The 17,168-nt window shown below is 63.2% G+C and overlaps 1 protein-coding gene and 1 long non-coding RNA gene across 4 annotated transcripts; one reads left to right on the top strand and one right to left on the bottom strand.

Moving 5' to 3' along the window:
* Window positions 1-1,843: 1,843 nt before the first annotated feature.
* CARHSP1 (calcium regulated heat stable protein 1) lies at window positions 1,844-13,451 on the bottom strand. Of its 3 annotated transcripts, none has more exons than XM_025416551.3 (5): window positions 13,381-13,451; window positions 8,288-8,385; window positions 6,402-6,566; window positions 5,580-5,702; window positions 1,844-3,631 (listed from the first exon to the last, which is right to left on the bottom strand). In XM_025416551.3, the coding sequence occupies exons 3-5, from the start codon at window positions 6,557-6,559 to the stop codon at window positions 3,469-3,471; spliced, it is 444 nt and encodes a 147-aa protein (XP_025272336.1). In that variant the 5' UTR covers window positions 6,560-6,566; window positions 8,288-8,385; window positions 13,381-13,451; the 3' UTR covers window positions 1,844-3,468. The 3 variants fall into 3 exon arrangements, with proteins under 3 accessions (XP_025272336.1, XP_025272337.1, XP_025272335.1); XM_025416552.3 differs by lacking the exon at window positions 13,381-13,451 and adding an exon at window positions 10,082-10,101; XM_025416550.3 differs by lacking the exons at window positions 8,288-8,385; window positions 13,381-13,451 and adding an exon at window positions 8,013-8,154.
* Window positions 3,629-6,172, top strand: LOC112640397 (uncharacterized). The gene is made up of 2 exons (XR_003124017.3): window positions 3,629-5,069; window positions 5,539-6,172. It is a non-coding gene; the product is annotated as an uncharacterized LOC112640397 (long non-coding RNA).
* Window positions 13,452-17,168: the final 3,717 nt, after the last annotated feature.

Raw genomic sequence — 17,168 nt, 5'->3', positions numbered from 1 at the left:
GTTCTCATTCTGATGACTTTTTCCTTCTGTGACCATCTTGTGAATGGGGACGTAGACGGTCAGCTGTGCTATCTCCTCAGATTCTGGAAGGAAAACCCAGCCCTTGCAGATCCGAAGGCCTCTGCTTCGGACACTCTGGTGTTCCTGGGGTTTCTGCAGCAGTGGGCTCTGCTCCTCCCGGCTGGCACAGCTCCTCGCCTTCCTGTCCACGGGGTAAGATCCACCCCTCCCCCAGAGTCTCCTTGTTACAGCAAAACAAGACCACGGAGTCTTACTCCCACTTGCCCTAAGCTTTGTAACTGGAGATGGCCCTGCCTGGGCTGCCCCACGCAGGTGCCCAAGGTGGCCTGGCTGGGCCCATCCCTCCCCGGGTTTCCATGGTGGCTGCCTGCAGACACTCAGCCGCCCACCCCCGGAGGGAGCCCCTCTCACCATCCCTGGGGCCGCCCTCCATGCTGCCAGAATTTCCTCAACCTGCCCCCACCTGCCCCCGTCCCTGCGTCCCGGCCTCGGCTTCCCCAGCCACCTGCCCGTTCCTCTCTCCTCGGGTCTAACCTAACCCCCACCCAGGGCCTCCCCTTAGCCAGGCTCTGCAGCCCCACACACACTGGTTCTGGGGGCGCAGATCCCGGCTCTGCAGCTGACCAGCTCGTGACTCTGAGGGACTCAGGACGGGTTCATCCCGGCCCATTGGCTCCTCTGCCCCCACCTCACAGGTAACCTGAGCGGGCTCCCTCCAGCCAGACTAGCACTAACAGCACCAACCCCCAGGACGGCTGGGGGGTGGAGGGGAAGCCAGTCCCTCAGCTTCTGCTCCCCTGCTCCCCTGGCACAGATGCCACGAGCAGTTTCAACACAGTAGCTAAGCATTGAGCAAGAGAGAAGCAGAGGTTGGCCCTGAGCGGCCCTGCCCCGCCCCAGGCTCCTGGAGGGAGAAGCCCCCAGGGAGTCCCTCCTGCGCTCCTGAGGGAGGGGAGAGGGAGGAAATGGGGTGACTCAGGATCTGCAGGACACTGCCAGGTGTCTCCTCCAGAGGACAGTGGGGCGGGTTTGGGTGAGGCAGAGGTAGCCTTGAATCACTTCCTCTCCCAGGGCTTTCTCCCCACCTCCCTCCCAGCTCCTTGACCTAGGCCCCATCAGGCCACTCGGGGCGGGCAGCCAGGCCCCCAGGCTCCCTCCCGCAGCCGCCCCACCCTTCACTCTTCACTGGAGCTGGATTCCCACACCTGCAGGTCTGGGCACTGCCTTCAACAAATCCCCTCACCCTGAAGAAATGCCCACTTCACCTTCTCCCTAAACAGGTTCAAGGGCCTGGTTGTAATTTTTCCTAATACGCCTTGAAAATCAGCACTGCAGTGAAAATACTCACCTCTGCACCCCCAGAAATCATCTGTCCTGGGTTGGGAGACACTGGCTGGGGGGAACGTTCCCAGCCTGACCCAGAGCAGCCCTGCCCTGCACCTCCCCGCTGCGCTCCTGGACACCCAGACCTCCTGCTGCCAAACTGCCCTTCTCTGGCCTTCTCTGGCCCGCCCTGGCCGTCGCCCTCACGGCTCAGGCTCACACGTTCCAGTGCAGATGGGGCATCCGTCCACAACTGCCGGAGTAAGTAGACTTTGTCATCACCAAGCCCGACCCTACAGCTAAGCTGCCCAATGCCTGAGAATGATGATTAAGGGGAAAGGGATGATCCCACTCGCTTATTCACCACCCAAAAAAACCAGCCCATGGAGCGGAATGACACAGAGGATGACTGTGCCTGTGTCCGCCCCCGTTCGGGGAGACGCCCTTACCTGCTGGCTTGAAGCCGCGGTCAGCCTCGACCTTCACAAACAACACAGCCTTGCACAAAACACACTTTATTGAGAAAAGGGCGGCTGGTGGGAGGAAAGATGTGCATGGAATCCTGGATGCCATTCCCAGCTCTGTCACCAACATCAGACGTCCTCCCAGAGCCTCGAGGAGCTTCTGTAAATGGAGACTCTCGTGTTGGAGCAGGGAGGGGTCTCGCAGAGCCCCGACTGTGTGCCAAGGCCAGGACCAGGCCATGGAGACCTCCAGGGGCCCAGAAGGGGGCAGGGGCACGAGAGGCCAGGAGGAAGCTGACCAACTGCTTGCTTCACTGCACAACACACTCAACCGTGTATCTTTTTAAAACTCACTAGTCAGCAAACTAGTTCTACCTTCTGACCCTTTCCAAGGGATGCCATTCCCAGACCGAAAGACCAGTCCACAGCCTGGGACACCTGATGAGGACCTTACCACCTCCCACCATCCCCTGGCCTGCCCCCGCGTGCAACATCCCCGTCTGCCCCGAAGCCAGCTTTAAAGCTGACAAGTGGATTCTGGACTACACATATTTCAAAAGATTATTACCCAGCTATTTCTATTTTTAAATCACAACTAACACCAAACCACCAAAAAGAAACTCCTAAGGATGTGATTTGGGAGAAATATCTACAAAGGTTTGAAATGTCGGCAGCGGAGTGCACACAGGGCTGGCTCTGGCTGAGAGCCTTAGTTATGCAAAAAGAAAGAAAAAAAAAATCCCAAGGAAAGAAAAAAAAAAATCCCAAGCACTTCTTAACACCAGTTTTCAAGAAAAACCCATCACGGAAGGTGCATTTCTCCAACTTTTGAGAGGACCAGCCCTGCCCAGAAGCAAGCTGCTGACTCCCTTCTGGATGAATCTGGACAAAGGTCTGATTTTAAACAGAGACCCTCCCCCTTCTCCCACCCGCACCCACCACCTAAAGGCCAGGATATGAAATCCTCCCGAGTGATGACCACTCCTCCAGAGGGCAGAGGGAGACCAGCTTCTAGGAGAGGAAGCGGCTGAGCACGGCGTGGCCAGGGGGAGGGCTCCGGGCTGTGGAGAGAAACTTTTCCCCAGATGCCCAGTAGTGACGCTTCCACTTGCAAAGGCACCAAAGCACCCCTCCCCCGCCTCCCGCTCCCTGGCCCCAAGGAAGCAGTAGAGGAGCATCAGGAGAGCCTGGGGCAGGGCCAAGGAGAGGGACCAGGAGGGCGGACCCATGGGTAAGAAAGCCTCCCAGGAAATGGGCAAGGCCCCTGTCAGCCCCGGATGGACTGGACCCGGGGATTCTGAGTCTCCAGTCCAGGGGCTCAGAGGACTCTGTGGGCTGGGGAAGCGCCGCCTGACCCCACCCCCTGGGCTGGGATGGGACCCTCCACTCAGCCACCAGCGGTCGCCCCTCCGTTTTCCATGCTTTTAATGCTTTTCAGATGGTGAGAGGCTGTTGTCATGGTCAGAGGCTGTGCTGGTGGCTGAGAGCACCCCCGGGCCTGCCCCCCACGCTCCTTCCTCCAGGAGATACTTGAAAGGGACCATGTTCCCCCTTTTGAAGCCCCATCTCAAACGGCAGGTCAGCATCTCCAGTTTGGTCCTGCCTCCTCCTCCCCCCAGTCACCCACAAGGCCAGGAGAAAGGGGCGCTTCCGGCATCCCCTAGGAGCTGACGACATGGCCGGACCAGGTCTCGTGCTTGGTGCCCGGGGCTAGATGGGTGATGACCACCTCGACGGCCTGCAGCTTCTCATTCTTGGGAGGGATGGAGCACATCTTATAGGTGACCTCGTCGCCTTCCACGGGGACGTACTCCCCTTCCACGCTGCAGGGGTGGGGAGACCGCACTCAGCACGCAGAAAGGCCCCGCATGCCACACCCAGGACCCCTGCCCCTGCGGGGCAGAGGGCCACCCTTCCAGGGGAACCCTGCCCCCTGCCCTGCCACCAGAGGGAGCCACCATATTTCAGTGGCGACGTCACCCCTGGATATCACCCCTGGCCGTCACCCCTGGCCTCCCCGACGTCATCCCTGGATGTCACCTCTGGACGTCACCCCTGGCCTCCCTGACACTGAGGCCGAGAGCAGGCTCAGCCTACGCAGGTGCTCACACTCTGTCAAATGTAGGCGCCGTGGGCCTGGGGACAGAGAGCCTATCCGGGCCAGAGAGGAAGACGAGGAGGCCATCACGTCACAGGTGAGAGCTGGCACGGCCAGTTTCCAAAGCACCTGCGGCACACCCACCCCGGTCCCAGGAGCCCCCAGAAACCCAGATGCGTGCACCTCTGCCCGCCCCCACCCCCCGATCCCCTGGATACTCAGCAAACCTGCAGGGAGGTCCCTCTGTGCTTACAGCTAGGTCCACAAAGGGTCCAGGGAGATTCCTGGACTTACTACAGGCACGAGCCACCATCTCGCCCAAGGCCATGTGGTGCCCATCAGGCTGCCCACCCCCCCGGGGCGCCTCCACGAGGAAACCTCCCTTAGCTCTTGGAACTGGTCTGTCTGGATGAAGAGTCACATAGCAAATGGTGCTCCCCTTTGGTCCCCAGGGAGCTCAGGGAAACACCTGCTGCCCACTTCTGGCAGTGGAACCAGACATCCCTGAATCTCCACCTCCGATTGGCTCCCCGCCCCCACGTTTTCCCTACTAACCCATTTTTGCGCAGTGTGCCGTGCACATTCTTGTAAACCACTACACATCCTTTCTGGAAAGACGCAAGTACATCCACACGTGCGCTCGTACACACAGCAAATGCACCGCGTTGGCACCTTCCTCGAGTGTGCACCATAGAAGGGCTGGTGCAGTGCCCGATGTGTAAGAACGCGGGGGGGCGGGGGGGCTCTGGAAGGGCTCATTCGCCCATCCCAACGTACACCTGTGACAGTCCCCTACCTGTCTGCAAAAATGTGGCTTGTACGTATCGCCTGGCCTGCTGCGTGGGGTAGGGCTCAGGCTGCCACGGACTGAAATGAAAGCTCGGGGGAGGTGAGGGGGGTGCGAGAGGCCAAAAAAGGGGGCAGGGGTAAGGGGGTGCCAGATTAGGCCCCACACATCTGAGGGCGGGACTGAGGCACAGGCTGCTGGCCGCATTCCAGCCCCAAGGCCTCCGATGTGTGGGCCCCACCCTGGGCCTCCCAAGGGTTTCCACACAGGAAGGAAGGGCGTCAGGGAGCCAGCGCCAGGGGACGGTCCAGCTCCACACTTCCTTCCTGGAGCACAGGGGTCGCACAGCCCCCGGCCTCAGCAAGCGGTCCCCCAGGTGAGCAGACCAGACCCAGGCCAAACGCAGCTCCCAGGGGCGCCCGCCCACCCCACCCACCTCAGACCCATCCCAGGGGTTCTCCACGCTCTCTCCAGCTTGCTCTCTCCCCCACCAGCACCTGTGCACCTACGCCTGCACGCACAGCCTCCCCCACCCAGCACCTGTGCACCTACACCTGCACGCACAGCCTCCCCCACCCAGCACCTGTGCACCTACGCCTGCACGCACAGCCTCCCCCACCCAGCACCTGTGCACCTACGCCTGCACGCACAGCCTCCCCCACCCAGCACCTGTGCACCTACGCTTGCACGCACAGCCTCCCCCAGCACCTGTGCACCTACGCCTGCACGCACAGCCTCCCCCACCCAGCACCTGTGCACCTATGCCTGCATGCACAGCCTCCCACACACGCAGTCCCACACCCTCACATGCAGCGCCCACCAAATCCCGCCCTCCCCCTGCCTAGGCAGCACCTGCCCCAAGCCACCCAAACCACCCCTGACTCACTCGGAAATGTGCAGGAAGATGTCGGGGCCGCCATCGGCCGGGGTAATGAAGCCGTGGCCCTTGGAGCGACAGAAGCATTTGCAGACTCCTTTGTAGACAGGACCTTGAGAAGCCCGCACCGTCCTGACAGAGATGGGCAGAGTGAGATGGGGGGACCACCACCAGCCCTCCAAAACAGCCACCCACTCTTCTGGGGCCCACCCAGCTCATCCCTGAACACTCCCCCAAAAAGCTGTGCCCCAGCCCATAGCCAAGGCCACAATGTACAGCCATGCAGGCTGTGCACTGCACAACTCTGGGAGCCATTCACGCAGACTCTAATACGAGTGATCCTGATGACCCTGGCAAATTTTCTCAGGCCTCAGTTTTTCCATCTGGACAGGGGGTTAGACCAAAAGCTCTCTGAGCATCCCTCAAAGGATTAGTCATTAATTAACTGCTCCTGGGGCCCGAGATCTGGATCCGCCAGGCACCGTGCACGTCCTCTGCAGCTCTACGGCCAACCTGCTACTGTCCCCATTTTGCAGGTCAGGAAGTTAAGGTCCCACAAAGGAAGAGGCTTGTGTATGGTTAAAACTCAACGATTTAAGATCCCCCTGGTTTCCTGTGTGTCACTACTGCGGCCTGGGGCAGGCTCAGGGGCCTGTGGCAGTGCCCCGCGGAGTTTACAGGGTGCCTTCCCAGTCTCACCATTGCTCCTTCCACCCAACCTGTTTCCCCGTGTGACAGATGGGACCACTGAGGCACAGCGGTGGCCAGACACAATGGCTCTGGGCAGCTGACCCATCTCAGGAAGGTCTCCCACGCTAGCCCGAGACTCACGCTGAGAAGGTCCTGGTCCGGCGGGTGGGCAATGGGCTCGGGACCACGTTGCCCCGAAGAGGGGACGGTGACCGATCTCGGGACTGCTGGGTGTCCAGTAGCCCGACTGAAGTCTGGTGGGTGGGGGGCTGTGGCGGCGGAGGCGGCTCAGATGACATGGCTAACCTAGGGGGAGACGGGGGACTCTCAGGGGCTAACGCCTTGCCAGGAGGGCCCCAGGGACACCCCCACCTGACACCCATTGCTCTGGGCTGGGGAGTGCAGGCGCCAGGCTGGCCTGGCCCCTGCAGCAACCGTGGACCCCCGTGCCACCGGCCTGCCGGGAAATGCCTGCCTGCCCGGTGACAGGGGCGCCATCCGTCCCCTCTACGTCCCCAGCGCACAGCGCAGACCCTGGCCCACTCGGGGCTCTCGGTACCCGCGAAGCGGAAGGAGGGAGGCAGGGCAGGCTTGAGCGGCAGCCACCAAGTCACCCTCCAGCCACTCACCACCTGACCCGTGCAGGGCCGGGGGGGCGGGCAGAGGGAACGGCTCGCGGGGTCCCTCCAAGAAACCCCGGACCCAGCCGGGGAGCCACTGGCCCCAGGTCCATGCCTAGGGGCTGCCACGAGCCTGCACCAGGACAGCGAGCCTGAGGGACCCAAGGCGGCGGGCGCCACCGGCCGCTGGGGACTCCAGTTCCCTGGGTGACCCCCCGTGCATCAGGCGGGGGTGGGGGCACAGGGGGCTCCACAGCTGCTCCCTGCTCTGGCAGCCTCGCCAACAGCAGGACGTGGCCCCGCACTGAACACGTGACCACCAGGTAGCTGCTCCTGCTGGGCCTTGGCTCCAGCTCCCGGGAAAAGGCCCAGCGCAGGAGCCGGGGGGGCCGGCGTAAGGCCCTGTCCTCTCAGGGACCAACTCCCCACCTGCAAAGTGGGGAGCTGAGTGCACGCCTCGGCCCATGCGGAGACCCCGGGGGTAGCCCTGGGCTCACCCTCGGCCCGTGCGGGGACCCCACTCCTGGGCTCACCCTCAGCCCTGCACAGGGACCCGGGGACAGCCCTGGGCTCACCCTCAGCCCCACGCAGGGACCCAGGGACAGCCCCGGGCTCACCCTCAGCCCCACGCGGGGACCCGGGGACAGCCCCGGGCTCACCCTCAGCCCCGCATGGGGACCCGGGGACAGCCCTGGGCTCACCCTGGGCCCACGCAGAGCGAGGGGCACCACAGGCAGCCCTGCCAGTTCTGGGCCGCCTGTGGGGTTTTCAAATTTAAAACAGGGGTTTGGGACCCCCAGGTGGCTCAGGGCATGACCCCAGGGTCCTGGAATCGAGTTCCGCATCAGGATCCCCGCAGGGAGCCTGCTTCTCCCTCTGCCTGTGTCTCTGCGTCCCATGAATACATAAAATCTTAAAAACCGACGCAGCTCTCTCAGACCCGGCCTTCCAGCTGCTCTTGGAAACCGCCTGAAGCTCTGACGACCCTGAGCCCCGTCTGCCACCCGGTTCCATCACCTGGAGCGACCCCCCACCCCTGCCCCGGGGCCCCCCACTCCCCCATCCGGCCCTGGGTCTGTCCCGCTAGGAAGGGAGGGGGCCGCGGGCCCTCCAACGCCAGGGACACAGCTACCTCCTGACCCTTCTCTCCGCTGCAGCCGTGGCCAGGGAGGACCAGGGAGCCCCCACCTCACAAAGAGCCCGGCCGCGGGTGGGGGCCAGGCCTCCAGCGTGACCCAGCAGCGCAGGTCATAGAGTCCCGGAATGTTCTGACGCTCGGGGTTCCGCGGGGGCCCCCACCGGTGCCGTCCACACCCCCCAGGCCGTCCTCAGCAGCCGGGCACGCCTGGCCTCACGCCACCCGGGACACCGAAACCACATAACACACGCTAAGCCCTCAGCCTGTACCTGGCACACGGGAACAGCAACTGTCCTCGTAAGGTCACTCCGCAACAGGTGGCTGGTGCCGAGGGCCCCGCTCACGGCACGAGACACACGGCACGAATCTGGAGCCAGGGAATAAACAGCCAAATAAGTAAATAAATACAATCGTCACGGGTCCCCCAAAGGGCCGGTAAGAAACAGGAGGTGGAGGGTGACAGACAGGAGAGGCTGGTCCAGTGGGGCGCACGCTGGGCCCCGAACGGTGAGAATCCACCGTTTCAAAACCAGGGAGGCTCTTCCAGGGAGGGGCGCAGCCCGTGCAAAGACCCTGGGGTCGGAAGGGCCCGGGTGTGGCTGCGGGCCAGCGAGGCGGCAGTGTGGCAGGGCCCAGGGACGGGACACCAGCATGGGCACCAACAGCATCGTGTGCGCCCACAGTCTCCATGCCCGTCTGGCCATCTGTCTGTCCCGTGCCCCTTACCATGCCCACCTTCCCCTGAATCAATGGAACAGGCCCAAACTGGGGGCCCCCTTCTCTCCAGCCCAGCATCCCTGAATCCCCAAGTGCGCCCAACCCTCACAGGTGCCAAAGGGAGCACCTGGCCTCAGGGCTGGGCCACCTGAGGGCAGCCTAGGGTCCCTCCGAGTCCAGCCCTGGGGCTGGTGGACAGCGGGGTTCCCATTGGAACCAGGGGCGTCGGCTGGCAGCCACCGGGCACTCCGTGTCCGGCGGGGGAAGGTGACCGCCGCGCTCCCTGGGCACTGCCAGAAACTGGGGCGTGGAGGCCACCACCGGCTGGGGTGGGGGGACACGGGGAGGCCCTGGGACACCTCAGCCCATCTGAGGGGAGGGAAGGGCAGCTGGGGCAGCTGGGCAGGCCTGGCCGGGGGCCACCCCGCCCCCCGGGGGCCGCAGGGGACAGACGTGAATGGCCTCTGTGTGGGGGAGGCCGGGGCAGAGTCCAGCTGTAAGGAAAACAGCTGGGGGAGGGGGCAGCCTGTCACCGGGAGCCAACCCCGCAGCTGCTGCCTCCCTCCCCCACCTCCCCCGCCCCCTGCCCTGTGCAGACAGGGAGGGGCCTGCAGAGGGCCCCCCACCCCCCCCATAGGGAGAGGCCTGCAGAGGGTCCCCCACCCCACCCACAGATGAGGAGGGGCCTACAGAGGGCCCCCACCCCCCCAGACTCCCACCCACCCCACAGACAGGGAGAGGGTTACAAAGGGCCCCCTACAGCGCCCAGATAGGGAGAGGGTTCCCCCACCCCCCAGACGAGGAGAGGGTTACAGAGGGCCCCCCATCCCACCCCACAGACGGGGAGAGGGTTACAGAGGGCCCCCTACCACCCCCAGATGGGGAGAGAGCCCCCTACCCCCCCAGATGGGGAGGGGCCTACAGAGGGCCCCCCATCCCACCCCTAAGAGACCAACCCCAACAACTCTCCCAGGTGGCCAGACTCGGAGGAGGCAAGGCCCACCCTCTGGGACACCCCCCCCCTCAGGGCACACAGGTGCCTGAAGCCCAGAGCCCACCTGGACCCAATGTCCCCAGTGTCCCAGTCGGCGCCCACCCCGCGTGGGCCTGTCACTGGCTGTGTGAGGCCAGGTGGGGCCATGTCTGTCCGGCAGGCACACGTCCCCCCCCACTTCCCCCCCCTCCCCCCCGATCGGCCACCAGCTCGGCCACCCGAGGACTCTGTCCCGCGTGGGCCCCGCGCGCACAGGAAGCGGACCCGCAGTCAGCAAACCCCTGCCCTCAGGAGCTCAGGCCTGGGCCGGACACCCCCAAGCTCAGTGTCCTGGAGCCAGCACCTCACCCACCTCCGTTCGACCCCACTTCACTGATGGGAATACTGAGGCGCGAAGGGTCCAGTCACCTGGCTCCCCCAGCCGGCAGGGACCTGGGGAGGCTGCACGGAACTGGGGAAACAGTCCAGAGAAAAAGCAAGGAGGGGAGGGAGCGTGGGTGAGCAGCTGCATTTCCAAAGCAGGGGTCTGAGCAGGGGGTTGGGGGGGTCGGGGTGGGGGCAGGCTCCCTTCCCTCACTCAGCTCCCACCCCAGGTTGTACCCGGAGCCCAGGGCCAGGGCAGGGGGACCCAAGGTCTAGAGTGTGGGAGCCAGGAAACCACCCCCACCCCGCTGCCCTGGGGGAGGGGTGTGTCTGCAGGGCCTCCTGGGAGAGGGGGAGGTGGGGGCCTCAACCCAAAATAGCCTGTGAAATTTTCCACAGGCCACTGGTCCTCCCATCAGGGTCTCAGAGTCCAGCCAGGCACCAGGCTCTGGCCCTCCCAACCCCTCCTCTCAGCCGACCCACCTATCTGGGGACTCCGGACACCCCTGCGGGCCCCGTTAGCCCCCACCTCCTGCCCTGAGAACCCACCAACCATATCAAGGAGCAATCAGTCTCCAGCCAGGAGACTGGGAGTCTCCACCCCAGGGAGGGGAGCCTACCCCAGAGAGGGGAGCCTTGGCAGGGTTCTCACTCATTGACACTTTAGTGAGAAAAAGTTTGCCCTTTACTTCTCAAGGCTCCATTCTGGGTAGCTCTCACACCTCTCCTGGAGGGCAGGCAGATGGGGGGGTGGGGGGAGCTAGGGGAACAAGAAGTGGGGTTCAATCACGTTGGGTGCTTGGCAAGGCCAGTCCACTCCAAGCCTAGGCTGGAAACTGGGGATGTCTGGGCTTTGCGTGGGTTTCTGGCTGGGGAAAGCCTGGGCTGGGCATTGTGTGGGGGCACTTCCCAGCTGCAGGGCCAGGCCACTGTTGGTGGCACGTGGGGATGGCTCCCGAGGGGCCCACACAAGAGGGGACGGGGCGCCGGAGAGCCCCCCTCCCCCGCGGTCAGGAAAGGGGACAACAGTGAGGCTGCGCTCCTCATTCACCCAATGTCCAGCGCCCACCACCCACCAACTTCCATGTCAGGCTCTACGCTGGGCATTCACTCTAGATTCATCCCCTAGATGGTTTACAGGTGTGGAAACTAAGGCACAGAGAGGGTCTCACACTTTAGTGTGCCCTCGAGTCTGTGCCGATGGTGGGAAGCCGCACATCTGATTCCGAAGGACAGGAATGGGATTGTGTGGCTCTAAGGCGCTGCCACCAGGGAGGGAGGGAGGGAGGGAGGCAGCTGCTGCTGGGCCCTGGTCCCCGTCCCTGATCCCCGGACACCCAGCGGCACCAGAGTGGGCTGGGTGCGACCTGCCCACGTCCACAGCCAGCGGGTGGCAGGGCCGGGGCTGAAACCCCGAGTGAGAGGGTGGAAGGGAAATGGGGGGGGACACAGGGGTGAGGCTCTGCATGAGTCACCAAGTTACCCCAGGGCACCCGGGATTCCTCCTTTGTAAACTGAGTCTGAGACTCGCTGCCTCCCTTCCCACCTTCCGCCCAGCTGGGCCCCAGCCTGGCACAAGGGAGGGCTGGCGACCGCGGCCACGGGACAGCGGGGTCCCAGGAAGCAAGAGGCCCCAGGAGGGGACCCGAGGCAGCCACCTCCCCCTCCATTGTTCAGGAGAGGACGGAGGGGAGGCTGGGGAGGGGCAGGGGAGGCCGGGGAGGGGCGTGGAGGGCGAGCGCCAGCCACCGCCCGGAGCAGCACAACAAGGGGGTGGTCAGATGAGGCCGAGCCCAGCCAGGAAGTGCCCCCCCAGCTCCCCCAGAGTGCCGGGCGGAGGCCGGAAACCTCTGGGCTCCTGCGTGGCCTCCGGACCCCCCCTTCTGCCCCCTGCACCCCGACCCCCCCACCCCCACCGGCTAGGACCAGCCCCACGGACAGAGAAGGTCCCCCAGCACCAGCCCCCGCCCTGCCCACCCGGAGCCAGCAGTCGGCCTGCACCCCATCACCCCCAGGTCACACACCCCTAAGCGCACCCCCGCCTCCATCCCCCCGGAGCTTGGGCGGCTTCAGGCCCGGGCTGGGCTCCCGCTCCCCCTATGACCCCGTGCCAGCGACCTCCGCGCTGCACGCCTGTTTCCTCATTTGTCACCAGGGACAGTAATGCAGCTCCCAGGCCCCCGGACGCCAGGCAGACGGCGCCGGCTACAAAGGGCCCGGCGACAATACCCCGGCCCCCGGGGGTGGAATTGTCCGGCATGGGGCGATCCAGGATAATCCCTGCCATTGCTGTCCTTGCTGATGGGACACAAACCAAAAGCCCTGACTTGGTCACTTTGCGGGACAAAGAAACACGGCTCCCCTCCCCGAAGGAACCCACCCTCCGTGGTGACCCGGGGCGAGGGGAGGCTGCGTGGGGTCTGAAAAGGGTCCCTTCTGGGGGTGGGGAGGGGTCATTCCTGGCAGAGGCACCTGCCGGTGCCAAGGCCCAGGGGCAGGAAGGAGGCTGCGGGCCGGGGAAGATAACAGAAAGCCCTGTGCACAAGTTTGGGGCTCAGGCAGCCAGCGGACGGTTTAAAGGCGGCGGTTGATCTGAACCGGTTGTTTTTACGCGTTGCCTCTGGCTTCGGAGCGGCGAGGGCTGGGGCGGGGCTGGGGGGACAGGGCTGGGGGCGCAGACACAGAAAGACCAAAAAAAGGCCAGTAAATCCACGACAGCCGCCAACGTTTCTCCCGGGACTGGGCGAGCCTGCTGCTTTTATTCTCTCTCGCCCCGTAGCGACTGGAGTTGCAGCACGAGTGTGCAAGTGGGGAAACTGAGGCTCCTATGCGGCAGGGAGGCACGTCCAGCGACGGGACCGGGGGCCCTGGCTGGGCTCGGCGGATCCCCGCGCCCCCCTCACCCCCCCACCCACCGCACCCCAGACACACATCCCCTCCGGCCCCAGAGAAGAAAAAGAAAAAAAAGAAGAAGAAAAACCAAACAGCCTTGCATTTCCGGCCTGCAGCCGGGGTCGCCGGCGGGGCGCGGGGCAGGTCTGCGGCTCCGCCCAGGCCCCCCGCGCGCGCCGCCCCCACGGCGCCCCCGCCCGCGCGCCGCCCCCACGGCGCCCCAGGTCCCGCGCGGGAGGGCACCGCGGCGGCCTAGAGCCCCGGCCCGGAGCCCCGCGCCTGCACCCGGGCCGGCCTCGGGGGCGGCGCACGGAGGCCGAGGCCCAGTCCCGGCGGCTCCCGCCGCCCCGGGGCGCGCACCCCGCCCCCCCGAGGGCGCCCCGAGAAGCTGCCTACCCGCGCCCCGCGCCCCGCGGCGACCCGCTCGCTCCGCCAGCTGCTCGGCTCCGACTGCGCGGGCGGAGGGGCCTGGGGGCGTGGCCGGGGCGTGGCCGGGGGCGTGGCCGGGGTCTGGGCCACGCCCCCGCGAGCTCCCGGCCAATGGGGCGGCGGGGCGGAGAGCCGGCGGGGGGCGGGGCGGGGCGGGGCGCGCGGGGGCAGCCCGACCCGAGCTTTGTGTCCGCGCGCGGGCCGCGGGGCTGGCGGGGGAGCGCGCACGGCCCCCCCCGCCCGCCGCAGCCGGAGTCCGGAGGCCCGGGGCACCGAGCACAGGGAACCTGGAGCAGGAACGGGAGCAGGTGGAGGGAGCGGCTTCCACCTGGGCGCCCGCCTTCAGCCCAGGGCGTGATCCCGGGGTCTCGGGATCGAGCCCCGCATGGAGTGGAGCCTGCTTCTCCCCCCTCTGCCTCTCTCTCCCTGTGTGTCTCTCAAGAATAAATAAATAAAATCGTAAAGGAGGAAAAAAAAAAAGAGGGAAAGCTATTGGTTTGTTCTGTTTTATTCTTAACGTGCACCCCCCTCCTAGAGTACTGGAGTCCCCTGTCTTATGCAGGCAAAGGACAAGACTCTCAGGTTCCAGGATAGGAAACTGAGGCACAGTGAGAGGTGACGGTCACCCCCCACCCGCCGCCACCTGGTCACACTGAGTCGCAGCACGGGGGTGGTGGGGGGAGCCCCTAAAAGGGAGCCCAGCCCTGGAAGGAGGCTCCGGTTGGTGGAAGGGGGGAGGAATCCCGACGCTGTCCTGGCACTAGGAGGGGAGGTGGCACTCGGGTGCCTGCCTCTCAGTCTCTCCCTCCCTTGCCCACAAAGAAGAGACCACTGGGGACGCCGCAAGAAGACAGCTGTCCCCCAGCCAGGAGGAGGGGCCTCCACCAGGACACGAATTGCTGGCACCTTCATCTGGAACTTTCCATACGCCAGAGCTGTGAGAGGTCGGTTTCTGTGGCATGTGCCACCCAGCGTCTGTGGTGTTCGGCCTTCCTCTTCCTTCGCCACAACTAGCCATAGGCTCGGAGAATTTCACACCCAAATTTGGTGCAGTTCTGGTCTTCAGTCATTTGCTGCCTGTGTTGTCCGCCCCCAGGCTCTGTTTGGGGTGCGGAGAGCATCCAGAAGCAAAAAGTGCTCACCCAGTACCCACCCAGGAGGAGTCACCTCCCGGTGAGACAGCAGGTGAGACAGCAGGCCAGGGGGGTGAATAAGGAGGGCCAGCTGGGGGGGCTGGATAAGCCTCTGTGGCTCAGCGAGTGCCCTGCCCTCGGCCCTGTCAGATAAGATAGGTCCCAGGGAGGTGTTCTCTCTCCCAAATTGTCACGGCGTGAGCCTCCTGCAGCCCGAGACATCAGGCCACCATCTGATGACACTGGCCCAGTGGCCAGACTTGAGCCAGCCGCCGATGAGGAGATCCGGCCTAACTTTTCTGATAAAGACCAATCACCTATCCAGCCACGTGACAAATATTTATCACACATGTGCCCTGTTCCAAGCCCTGGGCTACACAAAACTCATGTGGGTCCTGTCCCCACCCCCAGAGAGGCACAGTCTAATAGGGGAAGCAGATGTTAAACCAGTCATCACAATGTCAAATAAAATCCAGCAGTACCCACAGCAGGGACAGTCGTCGGGCTGGAGAAGCCAGGAGAGGCTTCTCTGGAAAGTGCTGGCTGACCTGAGATCTTCTGGAAGATCAAGAACTAAACAAAGGAAAGGACATTCCTGAGGAAGGTTAGAGCAAGTGCAAAGGCCCTGAGGCAGAGTGCTGTAGGGCTGGACTCAGAGAGAGAGAGAGAGAGAGAGAGAGAAAAGGAGTGTGAGGTGAGGGGGCAGGAGCCGGAGTGGGCTAACTTGATGGGTCTTAATTAAGGAGCTTCATTTTGTAGAGGGATGGCAGCAGGTGGGGTCTAAAAGCAGAGGTGAGGGGCACCTGGTTGGCTCAGTGGTGGAGCATCTGCCTTCGGCTCAGGGCGTGATCCCCGGGTCCTGGGATCGAGTCCCACATCGGGCTCCTCACAGGGAGCCTGCTTCTCCCTCTGCCTGTGTCTCTGCCTCTCTATCTCTCATGAATAAATAAATAAATAAACTCTTAAAAAATCAATGAATGGATAAGTCAATAAATAAATAAAAGCAGGGGTGAAGGGAATCCCTGGGTGGCTCAGCGGTTCAGCTCCTGCCTTTGGCCCAGGGCATTATCCTAGAGTCCCAGGATCGAGTCCCACGTCAGGCTCCCTGCATGGAGCCTGCTTCTCCCTCTGCCTGTGTCTCTGCCTCTCCCTCTCTCTCTCTCTCTCTCTCTCTCTCTCTCTCTCCCTCTTTATGTCTATCATGAATAAATAATAAATAAAATCTTAAAAAAAAAAAAAAGCAGAGGTGGAGACTCCCTCCACCCCAGAGTTTAACTCCACCCACCTGCCCCCCCCCCCTCCCCGTCCCTTCCCACCATGACTTGGGCCTCCACCGTCTCACCAGGAGCAGCCCCCTCCCATGGTTTGTGCTTCCCCCTAGTATCGGTGCCCATGTGTGTTTTCTGTGCAGCAGCCCAAGTGAGCCTTCAAAAGCAGAAATCCAACTGCTACTAAAGAAAAAATTGCTTATGACGTTTGTTAAACACGGTGAGACGCACTTTAGTCAGGACTGCGGTGAAGGGTGCAGGGGCCACTGCCATGGGGTTCTGCGGTAAGGGAGAGGGACGCAGCCCCGCTCCACGCACGTGGCCGGGACACGTTGGGGGGCGGATTTAGGACAAGCTGGAGATGGGGAGGTGGCTAGGAGGGCCCCCCCAGGGGCAGGGGGCGGAATGTGGCTGAGTGGCCCCGCAAGATCCTTGCAGAACCAGGCCTGGGCAATCAGGCCTTCCATGGGAGGTGGCAGGGGATGAGGAGCTTGGGCAGATCCCTGGGGCTGGGAATTCTGGCTAAACCAGCCTGACGGGATTCTTGCCAAAACTAGACTCCATGGAAAGGATCAGAAGCTCAAGTCCAGCCTAGTAGGGCAGAGGGTGCAGAGGGACGTAAGTGAGGTCTGGTTGGGGAGAGAATCTTGTCACCATGCCCCTCCCCTGCTCAAGACACTTCAGTCACTCCCTATTGCTCTTTATTTTTTTTTACGATTTTATTTATTTATTCATGAGAGACACAGAGAGAGGCAGAGACACAGGCAGAGGGAGAAGTGGGCTCCTGCGTGGAGCCTGACATGGAACTCGATCCTGGGACCCCGGATCACGCCCGGAGCTGAAGGCAGACGTCAATCGCTGAGCCACCCAGGCGCCCCCCTATTGCTCTTAAATGCAAGCCAGACTCTGCTGTGACACCTCAGATTGACTCCTCATAAGAAAATGCCAGCAAGGGCACCCGGGTGGCTCAGTTCTGAAGCGTCTGCCTTCGGCTCAGGTCATGATCTCAGGGTCCTGGGATCGAGCCCCACATCAGGCTCTCTGCTCAGCAAGGAGTCTGCTTCTCCCTTTGCCTCTGCTGCTCCCCCTGCTTGTGCTCTGTCACTGTCTCTCTCAATAAATAAATAAAATCCAGGGACGCCCAGGTGGCTCAGTGGTGGAGCATCTGCCTTTGGCTCAGGGCGTGATCCCAGGGTCCTGGAATCGAGTCCCGCATCGGGCTCCCTGCAGGGAGCCTGTTTCTCCCTCTGCCTGTGTCTCTGTATCTCTCTGTGTCTCTCATGAATGAATAAATAAAATTAGAAAAAAAAAAAAAAAAACACACCAATGCTCCAGAGAGGGCCCCAAGGAGGAG

Source organism: Canis lupus, chromosome 6 (genome assembly GCF_003254725.2).
Source record: "Canis lupus dingo isolate Sandy chromosome 6, ASM325472v2, whole genome shotgun sequence".
Taxonomy (NCBI): domain Eukaryota; kingdom Metazoa; phylum Chordata; class Mammalia; order Carnivora; family Canidae; genus Canis; species Canis lupus.
This window is presented reverse-complemented; position numbering and strand designations above follow the sequence as displayed.

Excerpts from the sequence above, each read along its gene's own strand:
- CARHSP1 (XM_025416551.3), bottom strand. The coding sequence starts at position 6,559 with ATGTCATCTGAGCCGCCTCCGCCGCCACAGCCCCCCACCCACCAGACT. Across the intron at positions 5,703-6,401 it reads CGGACCAGGACCTTCTCAGC|GACGGTGCGGGCTTCTCAAG; the intron begins GTGAGTCTCGGG and ends CATCTCTGTCAG. Across the intron at positions 3,632-5,579 it reads ATCTTCCTGCACATTTCCGA|CGTGGAAGGGGAGTACGTCC; the intron begins GTGAGTCAGGGG and ends CCACCCCTGCAG.